At 41.3% G+C, this 12,254-nt stretch overlaps 1 protein-coding gene across 7 annotated transcripts in view; it reads left to right on the forward strand.

Annotated features, from left to right (window-relative positions):
- Positions 1–12,254, forward strand: part of GBF1 (golgi brefeldin A resistant guanine nucleotide exchange factor 1) — a 111,433-nt gene that overhangs the window by 63,520 nt on the left and 35,659 nt on the right. For 4 of the 7 annotated variants that reach the window (XM_076338609.1, XM_076338610.1, XM_076338611.1 and 1 more), the window contains 6 exons: positions 481–612; positions 5,752–5,870; positions 6,494–6,602; positions 6,964–7,024; positions 8,748–8,802; positions 10,265–10,363. In XM_076338609.1, coding sequence (XP_076194724.1) covers positions 481–612; positions 5,752–5,870; positions 6,494–6,602; positions 6,964–7,024; positions 8,748–8,802; positions 10,265–10,363 — 575 coding nt within the window. Of the gene's footprint in view, positions 1–480; positions 613–5,751; positions 5,871–6,493; positions 6,603–6,963; positions 7,025–8,747; positions 8,803–10,264; positions 10,364–11,682; positions 11,719–12,254 lie in introns of all 7 variants that reach the window. The other 3 variants (XM_076338612.1, XM_076338614.1, XM_076338607.1) reach the window with 2 other exon arrangements.

Here is a 12,254-nt window from a genome sequence, read left to right on the forward strand (position 1 = left end):
CCTGGTTGTACATTTGTACTATGCATGTAATTGGTATGAGGCTGTATGTGTAGTAGGGTGTTACAGAGGTGGCGGAAGGTGGGGCAGGGTCTATATAATGTGATCACACAATTCCAGGAGTACTAGGAGAATGCAACCATATCTGGCAATTAATTAAAGCCTGAATTTAGGCAGCAGTGGCTCTGTGGTGTTTACAGAGTGTTCTTACAATAGGATTTGTTTCAGAAGGCTCCAGAAAGCTGTTTTGAAGAGCATAAGAAAGTGAACTTCACAAACCATTGCTTTTAAAAATATATAGGTATATGTGTGTGTATGTACATTTAAAAGCAACCCTGACCTTCTCACCAGCCTTCTGAAACTAAGCTATTGCAGGCCTCTCTCCTCTGAGATTAAGGTTGCTGTAGATTCTTAAAGAGAAAATGAATCCTAATGAATCAAGTCTAACTGAATGTCTCTTTAAAATTATTTTTGTTTTAACAGAGCTATCTGAAATTGAACCCAACATATTCCTTCGGCCTTTCCTGGAAGTAATCCGTTCTGAAGACACTACAGGCCCCATAACTGGATTGGCCCTCACCTCTGTGAATAAGTTCCTCTCATATGCACTAATAGGTATGTGATGTGGCTTCCTGGGATTTGCCAAAATGCCAGCCAAATGCATCTCCTTGAGATGTGTCTTTGGCCAGGATACGTGCTTGCAGTCTTAATGAGGAGATTGGGGAAATAAGAAAATTGTCATTGATGCTGGGGAAACAGGCATCCGCAGTTTCTTAACATCATACCTGCTGGTCTTTCATGGCACTACGGCAATGGCTGGAAACGGAGCCAAAGCTTCTAGTCTGCCCTGACTGCTGCATGTGTGTATGGCCCGCTGCTGGACTGTGGTGGTCACCAACTGCTTTTTAATGCCGTCTGAGCAAAAGGGCCAGGGCGGGGAGAATACCAGCTTGGGTTACAATGTTGTAATATACACAAACACAGTAGAATTTATTTAGTTTTGTGGACTAATATTTCTGCTCTAGAGTGAGGATTTTTTTTTTGCCCGGTCCCAGACCCTGTCCAGTGGTGTGCCAGTACTCTTCACTTGTCACAATTGTCATGGCAGAGACAGTTTTGCCGCTGCCCAGACTTTCAAATGTGTGCATTCTCCTTTATATTTGTGAAAGACTAATAATGCGCATGTGGTCAGTTCCCATGGCTCAGCTGGCTTGTAGTAACTCATTAGCTGGCTTTCTGTCTGCCTTCAATGTGTCATCCTGTTGTTAGTGGTGCTTGATTTTTCTGTGTAAATTCCATTAGTACTTTCTGATCATACCTGTGTGAATTACAAAACTTGTTATCTATGATTGTTTATACATAGTCTTACTTGGAGAAAACTATCTTACCTGTCCTCCTCCCCTCCAGGGTTCAGATTTCTCAGTTCTTTTCCTCCCTTACGTTGTAAGTGAACACTGTTGAATTTTTGGCACTGTTGTTTTAAATATTTTGTTCTTTGGAGTTAGCATGAGGGAAGTTAGAGAAAGAAAGGACTTGATGTAGATGCAGACCCTTCTTGTGGGAAGGACCTAAAATTAAAATGAGCAAAAGTTTGGACTCGCAGGAAAAAAAAATTTTTAAGAGTTTGATGGAAATTTAGTGTCTTGATAAGACATCAATTAGTGGGCAGTATTGGGTATAATTAAGTGGCAAAAAATAACTAAAATGATGCAATATTGATTTCACTCCATAGGACGATAAAGAAATCGTAATAAATAAGCCTGTAAAGCATGTCCCTCTGAAGGACTAAGCAATAGTGCAAAATATGTTGGTTTCAATGTAGAATGAGGGATGGACTCTTTTTCTGGGCTTTTATGGTCTGGGTGGGATCAGAACATCAGGCTGATATCACATGTCCAGGCAAATGTCTGCACAGGCAGTGTCTGCAAACTTGGCTACAAATACTTGATTTGAGGCAGAAACAGGAAAAAATGTGGTTAAGAATTTGTAGCCTTTCTCTAGCTACTTGTTATTTAGAATACTAACTAGGTCACTCCAGCAAGGGCACATCCCTGTAACTGTTGGTAAGCATGTCTTTGTAGTAGACAGTGGAAAAGACCCTCTGCCTGGCTTTTGTTGTGGAGCAGAACCTGTAATCTAAGACCTCTGTTGCTGCTTCAGGTGACATTCACAGTGGCCTTGTCCTTTGTGCTGCTCCAGATACCAGTGAGGCTGGGATTAGTGGTGCTGACTGAACATCTGGCTAGGGTTGTGTTGTTAAATTAAAGCTTTTTGGTCTTATATTTCTCTTTGTAATATAAGACTAAAGGTAGTCTAAAGACTGTTTGCCTAAAGATAGGAAAAGCTTAGAACTGTCCTTAACATACAAATCTGTTTTAAACTGTACAGAACAAGGAAGGATGGACTCTGGCATAACCACAGTGGGGAAATCTCAGTGTGGCTGATATTTGTGGTGCATTTTGGGGCTGCATAATTGACAGGTGAAACCAGCACTTTTTTCAAAAGCATCATTAGCTGTGTCTGTTCTGTGAGTGGATGGCTTTTGCTCTATGCACTGGGTTGAAAACTAGTGGGCAGTGAAAGGGCCAAACTCCTCTGATAACTATCTTTGTTTAAAACTGCTTTCTTTTCCTATTTCCAAAGCATTTCCTTGCTAATCCTCGTGCCCTCTCACTGTTTCTCTTGTTCTGTCACATGTCAGCAGGTGGTTATCTGTCTACTTTTCAGGCCAGTATTGCTGAGGGGTATGTTTTAAAACCAGTTAGAAAAGAATGATTCTTGAGTAGCCTTTGAGACTTCTGATCTCTAGTAGTCTGAATTGCAAAGATCTGTTCCGAGGTTGTTGGATGCAGCAGTTCACTAATGGTATAGCGTGCAATCACAGCTTATTTAGATAAAATGATTTGATATCCACCATGCGTTTTGGTAGGAATAGTTAGCCTTACAGAGATTATCCTCTGCTCCGAAATAAGTACTACTGTTTCAAGAGTTATAGTTGATATATTACATGGTAATTTTTAAAGTACAAGAAAACTGTGCAACAATAGTAAACTCCCGTTGATTTTTATCCCTCAGATTAGTTATTTCCTTACTCAGCAGTTTTGCGCTAGCTAGCTGTCAGCCTTTTTGATGAGCTCAAACCTTAGCTATAGAAAGACTAGTGGTTGAATTTCAGAGTTGTATTTGTTGTACTTTCCTCAGAAAAGGTACGTGCTCTTTTTATTATCATCACAGTGTGTCCACAGCAGCTTCTGGCTCCATTTCTAAAGTTAACTTTCCCTGGTGTTCCTGAAAACTACTTATCTGTGAGTAGCTGTTGCTCGGCTTCCAGCAAGAGGACTTGCTGTTTGGGGAGTTTAAAGCTTGTTCTCCCCTCTACCTTCTCTGTCTCCTTGGTGATTTATTTTAGTTCCATTAAAGGTGTTACTGAGCAGGCTTCTGTCTTTCCTGGATTTCCGTGATGGTTGAGAGCCTGGATTTTCTGCTTTCTGCTTGTTCTTTTGCCTGCCTGTTATGAGAGTACACCCCATACAAAATGTGTAAGTCTAGATGGGGTCTCTGGATCTTTGCATTGTAGGTGGCAATTTTCAAACTGATATTTTGCTTCACACAAACTTATTTTTGTTAGTGATTCTGAGCAGTCATTGACACATCTTTCTGTACTGTTTTCTCACAAGGGAACAAAGAAGCGGGTTGATCTTTTCTGTATCTTGTTTCTGCGAAGTAGAAGTATCTGTGCTTTTAATTGAACTCAAGAGGCTTTATAAATTGACCTGAACTTGTAGAGCTGTTCCAGGGAGCCAGGACTGAAGTAGTCAGGCGTGATGTGTGTTGGGAGAGAGGTGTGTTTATTAGTGTTGAAGGTAGGGGCTAGAACAGCGAAGCAGTAGTCATAGATCTGTTAAAGAAGTGTATGCACAACTTGCATTTCCTTTTCACACAGACTATCCATAACTATGAATAAATGTATCCCTAAGCCTACAGCAACTCACATCTACTGGAAGAGGTGACAGTGAAGTGAATCTGCGTGTTCTGCCTGTGGGAGCCTTTTCTGCAGCAAGTGGCTTTTTCCTCTTGATGCCCACTTAGCTGCTTTCCACTGTAGTTGTTGAGGTTGGTTAACAGTAATGGTAACGTAGGTGCTGGCATTGTAACACCACTGGTCTTTATCTGATTTAATTGGGGCAATTTAGAGTGATCCTACATTACCATTGGTGGTTTAAGCTATTATTTCCATTTATGAATAAGAGTGCACAGGGTACCAACATATGGCTGATTTTATTGCCTCTGGTGGAAGAGTGGTAGCTTCTAACTGGATTATAAGCCATTATTGAAGGTACACAGAGAACTGCCTTTGACAGCCAGGCCTCTTATCTAATGCTTCCCAGTATCAGAGTTTGGTATCCTGTTGAGTGCTGCTGCTGAAGTAGGTAAAAAATGACTGATTGGTCTTAGAACAGTCTCCTTGATAGCTCAGTGAGGTTTGACTAGCAAACCAGGAGAGGAATTCACTCTCAACTATGCAAGATTTTTGTGTGTGTGCGTGAGACAACTATGTCAAAAGTAGGCAAGCTCAGCTCTTAATAGGGATGTGTAAGAGATGGCAAAGGAGAAGTGCTGTTCCTATGTAGATTTATGGGATTCTGAAGTACATTGATGCCATTTCAGTTTCATGCAACTATGAGAAGTTTCTTATCCTGCAGCCCCTGTCAATCCCCAGGCTGCTCTCTGGACCACAATAAGGGCAGCTTTCTTTAACACCTGGGGCTTAGCCCTTCCTAGGTGTGAACACAACTGGAGTCAAAAAGGGAGTCTGCAAAGCTTCTCTGCAAAGTATACAAGGTCTTACATGGTTCCTCTGTCAGCTTCATTCTTGCTGGAGTTCAAGAGGCCCCATTGCCAATTAATGAGGTATTAACTAGTGTTTAGGTTGTCTCCTTTCTTTCCTAATGACTGTTTAGGTAGGAAGGTAACAAGATTCTTGCCCAGTGCTGTGTTGTTTAAGTGAGAATGAAATCAAAGCCGGAGGCAGCTTTTCTGAAGCCACTGTAATGTGGCACAAGATACGGTTACTAGCAACAATCTCGTCCTAAACATTCTCTCAACTGCACCATTGTTTGTAGCTACAGAAGACTGAAGGAGTCTTGATGAATGATTGAAGCGGGAGGCCTGCCACTCCGATATCTAAACTGTGATCCTGTCTGTCTACTGTTGTCTCTGGGGAAAGCTACTGGTCCATTCCTTCCCCAGCTCCTATTCCTTGGGGGGGGTGTAGAACAAGAGACAATTTTTCCTTCTCAATCCAGTGGAACTTGTTTGGCATTTTCTCCTCGTGGGAGTAAATTTGAGGTTCCCTATGTTTAAGAGCTGTTTTCTTTTCATTCCCAAGGAGGAACTGAATGCATTTAACAGCTGATTGTGCTATATTGTAGGGAACAGGACACAGTCTTACAAATGAACATCTAAAAAAATACATGGAGCCGGTAACAACTGAATTGTAATTCTTTTCTTTGTTAGGTTACATCTTTTTGCAAATGTAGATAGACTCTTGATAAAGTCTTTCTGAAAGCTCCCAGTTTTAAACTCTTTCTGTTACTGGGAGGTGAGTGTTGCTCTTGTAGGGTCCACTCACTCCGAGTCACACAAATTAAGGAAGCAGATGGCAACAAAGTATCTCTGTGTAGATGTCTCCCCACAGAGGTGGTAGGCTGTAGGTGGCCTTTCCCTGTCATATATTTTTATTCTGTTACTCAGATCCCAGCCATGAGGGCACAGCGGAGGGGATGGAGAACATGGCAGATGCTGTCACCCATGCCCGATTTGTGGGCACGGATCATGCGAGCGATGAGGTTGTCTTGATGAAAATCCTACAGGTAAGTGAAGAGAAATGGTAATTACCATAATGGTTGCTGCCCGTTGTGGAACATATCCTGTTACATGGAGATGAAGAGGAGGGAGCAATGTTTTGACTCTGTAGGAGCTTAGTGACAGACTTTATTTTTAAACAGATGGCTCATATACCTGTGGTAAAAGCTTTTCCAAATGAAAATAATTAAAAGCTTAAATGAAACGATTTTTAAATTAAGGGCTTGATAATGTGGTAGTGTTGATAATCCTACCTTGTGCATGGTCTGTGTTAGTGAGGGGTAAATTAAGCATATGGAGCTCTCAAACTGATTTTTGAGAAAAATTCTTTGTAGAGACAAACCTATGAACTATACACCTCTTTGGTCTGTGCACTTTTCAGCAGATAGCTAGTTACTGAATTTAAATATTGGGTAGCATGTAGCATGTCAGGCTTCTTTTAGAAGCGGGCTGGGAGATCATTCTTGTCTCCTAATCTGTCTGTTTGTTGAGCACAGCATTCAGTTTGAAATGACTCCTGGAAAATCCTTAGGTTTTCTGCTCATGGCAGTCCTTGAGGAAGCCAACCTTCTCTTGGAAATGCATGCAAGGGTCATTGTACTATGGGACATACGTGCGCTGTTCTTTGCAGGTTTTGAGGACCTTGCTGCTCACTCCAGTGGGAGCCCACCTCACCAACGAATCTGTGTGTGAGATCATGCAGTCCTGTTTCCGCATATGCTTTGAAATGAGACTCAGTGGTAGGTTTGTTCATACTTCTGCAGTTAAGAAATGATCGGGTTTCCTCAGCATTAACCAGTTCTATTGTAGAACATGCCGCCGTGGAAAGCTGCTGAGCTGTATATTATTGTGTCTTTCTACAACTTCATGGAAAATTTGTTAGGAGTTCACTGTACAACTTTTGACTGCTCTTTTTCCCCAGCTTTGTGGCGCCACCTTGTGATTATATGCCCATTTGCAGTAATGCGGTATTGGAGCTGGTTTTAATAAATTTGCCGTAATCTCTGTAAACAAGGCTCGGAGGGGAGTCTGCTTGAAGAAGCCTCTTGATAATATCACACTGAGTAATGACACCTGTGTTATTTGTTTTTGTCTTCGCAGAGTTATTGAGAAAATCTGCAGAGCACACTCTGGTCGACATGGTGCAGCTGCTCTTCACAAGGTAAACCTGCTTGTGTTTGCCTCAGCATTGCCGAGATGGCCCTCTAAGGACAGAAAGATTTCACACTTCCACTTAAGGGCCCTCAGAAAAATCATCCAAAATGGTCATTATTTAGAGGTGGAAGGGGATGAAGGATTTGGCACTTTTCTCTTGGGCTGACCTTGTTAGGCTGCAGGGAGGCAGAGGTAGGGAAGGTTGCCTGGTTTAAGGTGTCCTTTGAGGAGAGATGGACAGCCAAGTAATGAAGAGCTTTAGGATATGGAACCAGTTTGAGGACAGAGAATGCAAACTTCACTCCAAAAAAAAAAAAAAAGTGCTCTAAAAAATATAGCGCTCTCCAGGTGAGAGAATAGAAATGGTGTTGAATAGTCACATGTTGATTTCAAGCTGAGAGCTTTGACCTCATATATCAAAGAGAATTTTAAACTCTTGAGATCATGTGTCTTAGACAAATGTTCTGCCCTTTTCAGCACCCTTCAGGTAATTAAGATTACTTCTTTTAAACTCAAGTAAGTTATTTAACTTCAAAACTGTTTTTCCAGATAGTGAAGTAATCATAGACTTTCTCTGGGTATTGTAAAAAGGAAATGTGCAGATACAGAAATACTTTTAGTAGGAAAGGATTGTAGTAAAGCTGACAGCTTGTGAAACACAGCTCTCATAATATTTTTTTTCTCATTGTCACACTCAGTTCCAGTGGGTTCTCAGGGTTTTTTTTTTCCTCTGTGCACCCTGTGTCATGCAGTGCACTGGATGAATGTGCGGCAGAGTCAGAATCAATCTCTCCAAAAAGGAGAGACCGCATTACTTTTTCTCCAAATGCATATGTGAATTTTACTTAGTGCTTATTCATTACTTATTGTGTATCCTCTCCTCTGTCCTCCTTGATAATGCTTGGAGACACCACCACCATCTGTGCCTGTGGACACTGGTATATTAGAAGCAAGGCAAAGACAGCAACTGCAGGGATGGTTTGGCCATCTTGCTTTTCAGAAAAAGAAACAGCCAAAGCTATGCTGCAAGGCTTTTATCCCTTCAGCAAGCAAAGATAGAAGTGTAGTAAGGGAACAGAAGGGAGAGCAGGGTGTGTGGAGTTGCAGAGCTGTATGCATTTGTCATTTGGTAGCACAGGGGAGAGCTGTCTACCTCCTTTACTTCTGAGACAGGGACTGCTTAGCTCAAAGCATTCAGCTTAAACTTAGATCCACTGTGCACTATAATTGTGTTTATATGATGCAGAATAGAGGATAACTACTGGGGATTCTACGAAGTTAATGAAAAGGGTTGCCATGACTAGTAATAACAAGTACACTGCAAGAGTCCTGGTGTGGATGATACCCTGGCTCAGCAGCTGTTTTTAGCAGCATCAGAGAAACCTGTTTTGAACGAATCTAGCTAGTCCACTGCTGAAAACATACACTGAAGGAAAAGAAACTGTACTTACATGACCATTAACAATGAAAATCAATATAGCAAAACTGCTATTAGCAGTAATAGCATGCAAAGCACTTCTCACCTATTCTTGGGGTTTTTTTTCCCCTCAGCAGATTTTGGCAGAAAAAGAAACTAAGAACGTCTTTTTTTTTTTTTTTTTTTTTTGTGGAGAAAACCTAATTTTGGCTTTCTAGTATCTGCAGCGTGACTGGAAAGAGCAGTCTATTTTTTTCCCATTTTGTTAACCCAAGAAAGTTTATGTATTTTTGGCTTGTTCTTTGTCTTTCAGGTTGCCTCAGTTTAAAGAGGAGCCTAAAAGCTACATGGGAATGAATATGAAGAAGGTAAGACTCAGCATTGTGTTGGCTGTTCTGCTCTTGTCTAGGGCTTGCACTCATCTCTATATTGTTTGTTTTCACACTTGTGTTTCTTCATTCCTGCAAGTCCCTAGTTTACTGAAAGAGCATGTTTAACAGCATAAATGGACATAGCTTCATTAATTCTGTGGGATTAAGCCCACATAGTCCAGTAGTGAATCTTGTTAATGATACTGCTGCCTAAGTGAGTCAGTCTGGATTCTGGGAACAGCCATCAGCTGCTGTGGGCTAGAAAACCCCAGCAAGCTGTGGGACCTGATGGTGATGTCTTCTGATCATTTGCTGTCTTCTGCTCTCTCTCCAGCTTCTTTCTCATCTTTCTTCATTCACTACAGGTCTAATACTGAGCTCTTGGGGTGTATTTGTCCAGTTCTCCCTATGTAGAAAGGAAACTTTTTGAGGCTGGTGAAACAGCATAAAAACATTATGAAATGGGGCTATTGTAGAAAAAGCTTTGGTGGCTTCTAGAAAGGGGTAGCGTTCTGTAGCGAAAACCTTAGTTCACATGGGCAATGCCGTCTCTATTAGCAGCCAAATCAAAGTAGACTGTTCTTTTTCTCCCTTTCCCTAAATGCACAATTTTCTGAGGGTGGAAGGTCCAGGTTTGTTCAACACCACCATCTCCCTCTATACAGTGAGGTTTTTAGCAGCTGGATTCAGTATGGCAAATACCATAAACATGACTGTGTGTGATTATTATTGTAATAATTTCTTAGGTGGAGGGAGGTCCACTTGAGGAACTCCATATGTACTTCTATACATATATATATTCTTTATACTCCATATAAAGAATGTCAATAAAAATACAGGATTCTACTGTTGAGAGCAACAGGACGGGAAGAAGAGTGCTAGAGAAGAAATAGCCACCTTTGAACTTACACTGAATATACTATTTATAACATTATAACTTCCACTCTGTTTTTACTTTTAATGAGTTGAGAAAAGTGGCAACATAGGGTAAATGTACATTTCAGAGCCAGTATAGCAGTGTTTTGAGAGACTGCATGCTTACTTGTAGGAATCTGAAACTAGCTTGGGGCTTTAGTTCTTGTCTAGTAACCTAATGATTGGTTGTTTCCCGTGCTGTGAAAAGTGGCAAGATTTGTGATGATGGTAGGCTGGCCTCAGGAAAGCTAAATGAGATCAGGCTAATGTACTGCAGGTATCAGAATTTGTCATGGTCTGTGCAGAGAAGGTGTAATGTGAAGGTGAATTTGAATTTAGGAGGGCTACCCTTATCAAGTGATGGCTGCTCCCAGCACGGTTAAGTGATGCTCTGTCTTGTGTCTTGATCTGTGCAGTTACCTTGTACTGTCTCTTCGCTGTGCATGCCAGGAGCCTGCCCTGCAGCCTTGCACTCTGCCAGGTTATTCTTCTCTTTGGGTTTATTTTGCTTTGTTTAAACCATGCATTTGCCTATCTTTCACAGATCTCTTCATGTCTTCTCAACAAACTGGAGCTAAGTAGTGGGGAACAGCCCAAAGCCCTGAACCAATTAGAGAGGGTATTGCTCTTTAAGAACCTGAAGGTCTCTCTCTCCCTTCTTCCTTCTTACCTTGTAAAACACCACCTTAGAGATAGTTTTGTTGTGTGCAGCAAATCTCCCTCCACTCATATGGCACAGCATGGCTTTGAGGGACAATGCATGTAGCGGTTGCTTTGCAGTGTTGTGGCTGCAGCTGGGGCAGGCTTGGGAGGGAGAGACCCTTGTTTTACTGCAGCATTCAGTGTCTTGGTGAGTGCCACCTAAGATGCCATCACGGCATCCTCTGAAGGAGGGGAGTGGGAGGGCATGGGCAAGATTTGAGTCCTCTCTGACAGTGAAAAACTGAAGAAAAGAAACATCAAAAATGTAGATTGCTCTCTGAAGGCTCAAGTGTTGTGTGTCCTAGCTGTTGATCTTGTTTATAGATGTAGCAGCATACCTGAGGAGTCGCTTGACCCAGCATGCCTTAGACAGTTTTACTCAAGGTGAATCTCTGAGTTTTATTACTTGGTACAGGACCACAGAGTTCAATGCTCTCTAAAGCTTTTTTGAAGGAGACTGCTGTACGTTTTCAACACCTTTGGCCATGTTTCTTCTGAAATTAAATATGGTTCCCAGCAGAGTATTTGCTAATGTGGGATGACTGAGGCTGAACTGAACTATGAAATGTGTTAGTCCCTGCTGGTTCCCCTAGAAAATACTCCTAAAGAAATATTGTAGGCCTGCAGATTGTTGGTTTTAGACTGATCATAGAAACCCTGAGAAACTAGCTTAGATGCGACCCTTCTCAGTTTTCCATATTCGTTCATAAACTTAATGTAGCTTTATTTCTTGTCTGCCCTTAATGCTATTTGGTGCAAAAGGAGCTGAACAGAACATTTAGAGATGCGTTTCCCATTCCTTTGTCCTGTGTCTGGTCAGGATAGTTTGGAAAGACAGCGGCTGGAGACTCACAGATTTATGCAGTTACACAGAAGAAAAGACTAAGAAATGTTTCCCTTTGCAGTAGAAAGTGTTGTAGCTAAACATTGGGTTCTGCGTTGGGAGTCAGGAGGAACCCAGATTTGAGTTTTCACAGATTTTGGGGGTGGATTGAGTTAATAGTTGCCTAAGATGCATAAATACACTTCACCAGATAAAGTTCATTAGTTGTTGCAGTGCAGGTAGGTAGGTAGGTGAGATGGCTGGACTGCATCGGTGTCTCCAGGACTTGGACCGTGGACTGCGTTCTCTCTGCATGCTTTTGTGTCTTGAACGCTACTTGGTGTGCTGACCAGTTCCATGCTGCATCTAGAATGAGCTCACGTTTTAGTATAATCACTTTAGTTACTAATCATTGGCCCCTGCCCTTTTCTCTTGAGGCTTACAGTATCTTATGGAAAAACAAACGAGTGCAGGTAAGGTGGCTTGTAGAAAAATGAGATCTCATGGACCTTTTAAAAAGAACTTTGTAGTATTACATTTTTCTTCACCTTCCTAGACCTTAGCTGGAGTTTTATTGTTAAAACCTCGTCTATCAAAGAAAGCATTCGGAGTCTTGTATTTTTTTTCATACAATTTTGTGTACATGTTTCTTTATGCAAAGGTAGCTCAGATAAATGTAATGGAAACTGTACTGAGTTCCAAGATGAATGAGCAGTAGCTCTGAGCTCACTCTCTACTCTGATTTCTAAAGAATGGTTTTTAAATACTAACTTTAGTTGTTTTTTTAAACAATTTAAGTACAAGCTTAATCTAATCTGAAGGACATTGATAAGTAGAAAACTAATGCAACTATAATATCACTGAGCATTGGAGAGGGAAGGAGAGTTTTAGATGACGTTTAAAATTCAGGATATTTTAATGATCTATTAAATGCCATTTACCTGCAGCATTTAGTCAAGAAGGCAACCTTAGGTTTAAAATCTCAGCCTGTTAACATGCAACCAAGCTT

Source organism: Aptenodytes patagonicus, chromosome 5 (assembly GCF_965638725.1).
Source record: "Aptenodytes patagonicus chromosome 5, bAptPat1.pri.cur, whole genome shotgun sequence".
Taxonomy (NCBI): Eukaryota; Metazoa; Chordata; class Aves; order Sphenisciformes; family Spheniscidae; genus Aptenodytes; species Aptenodytes patagonicus.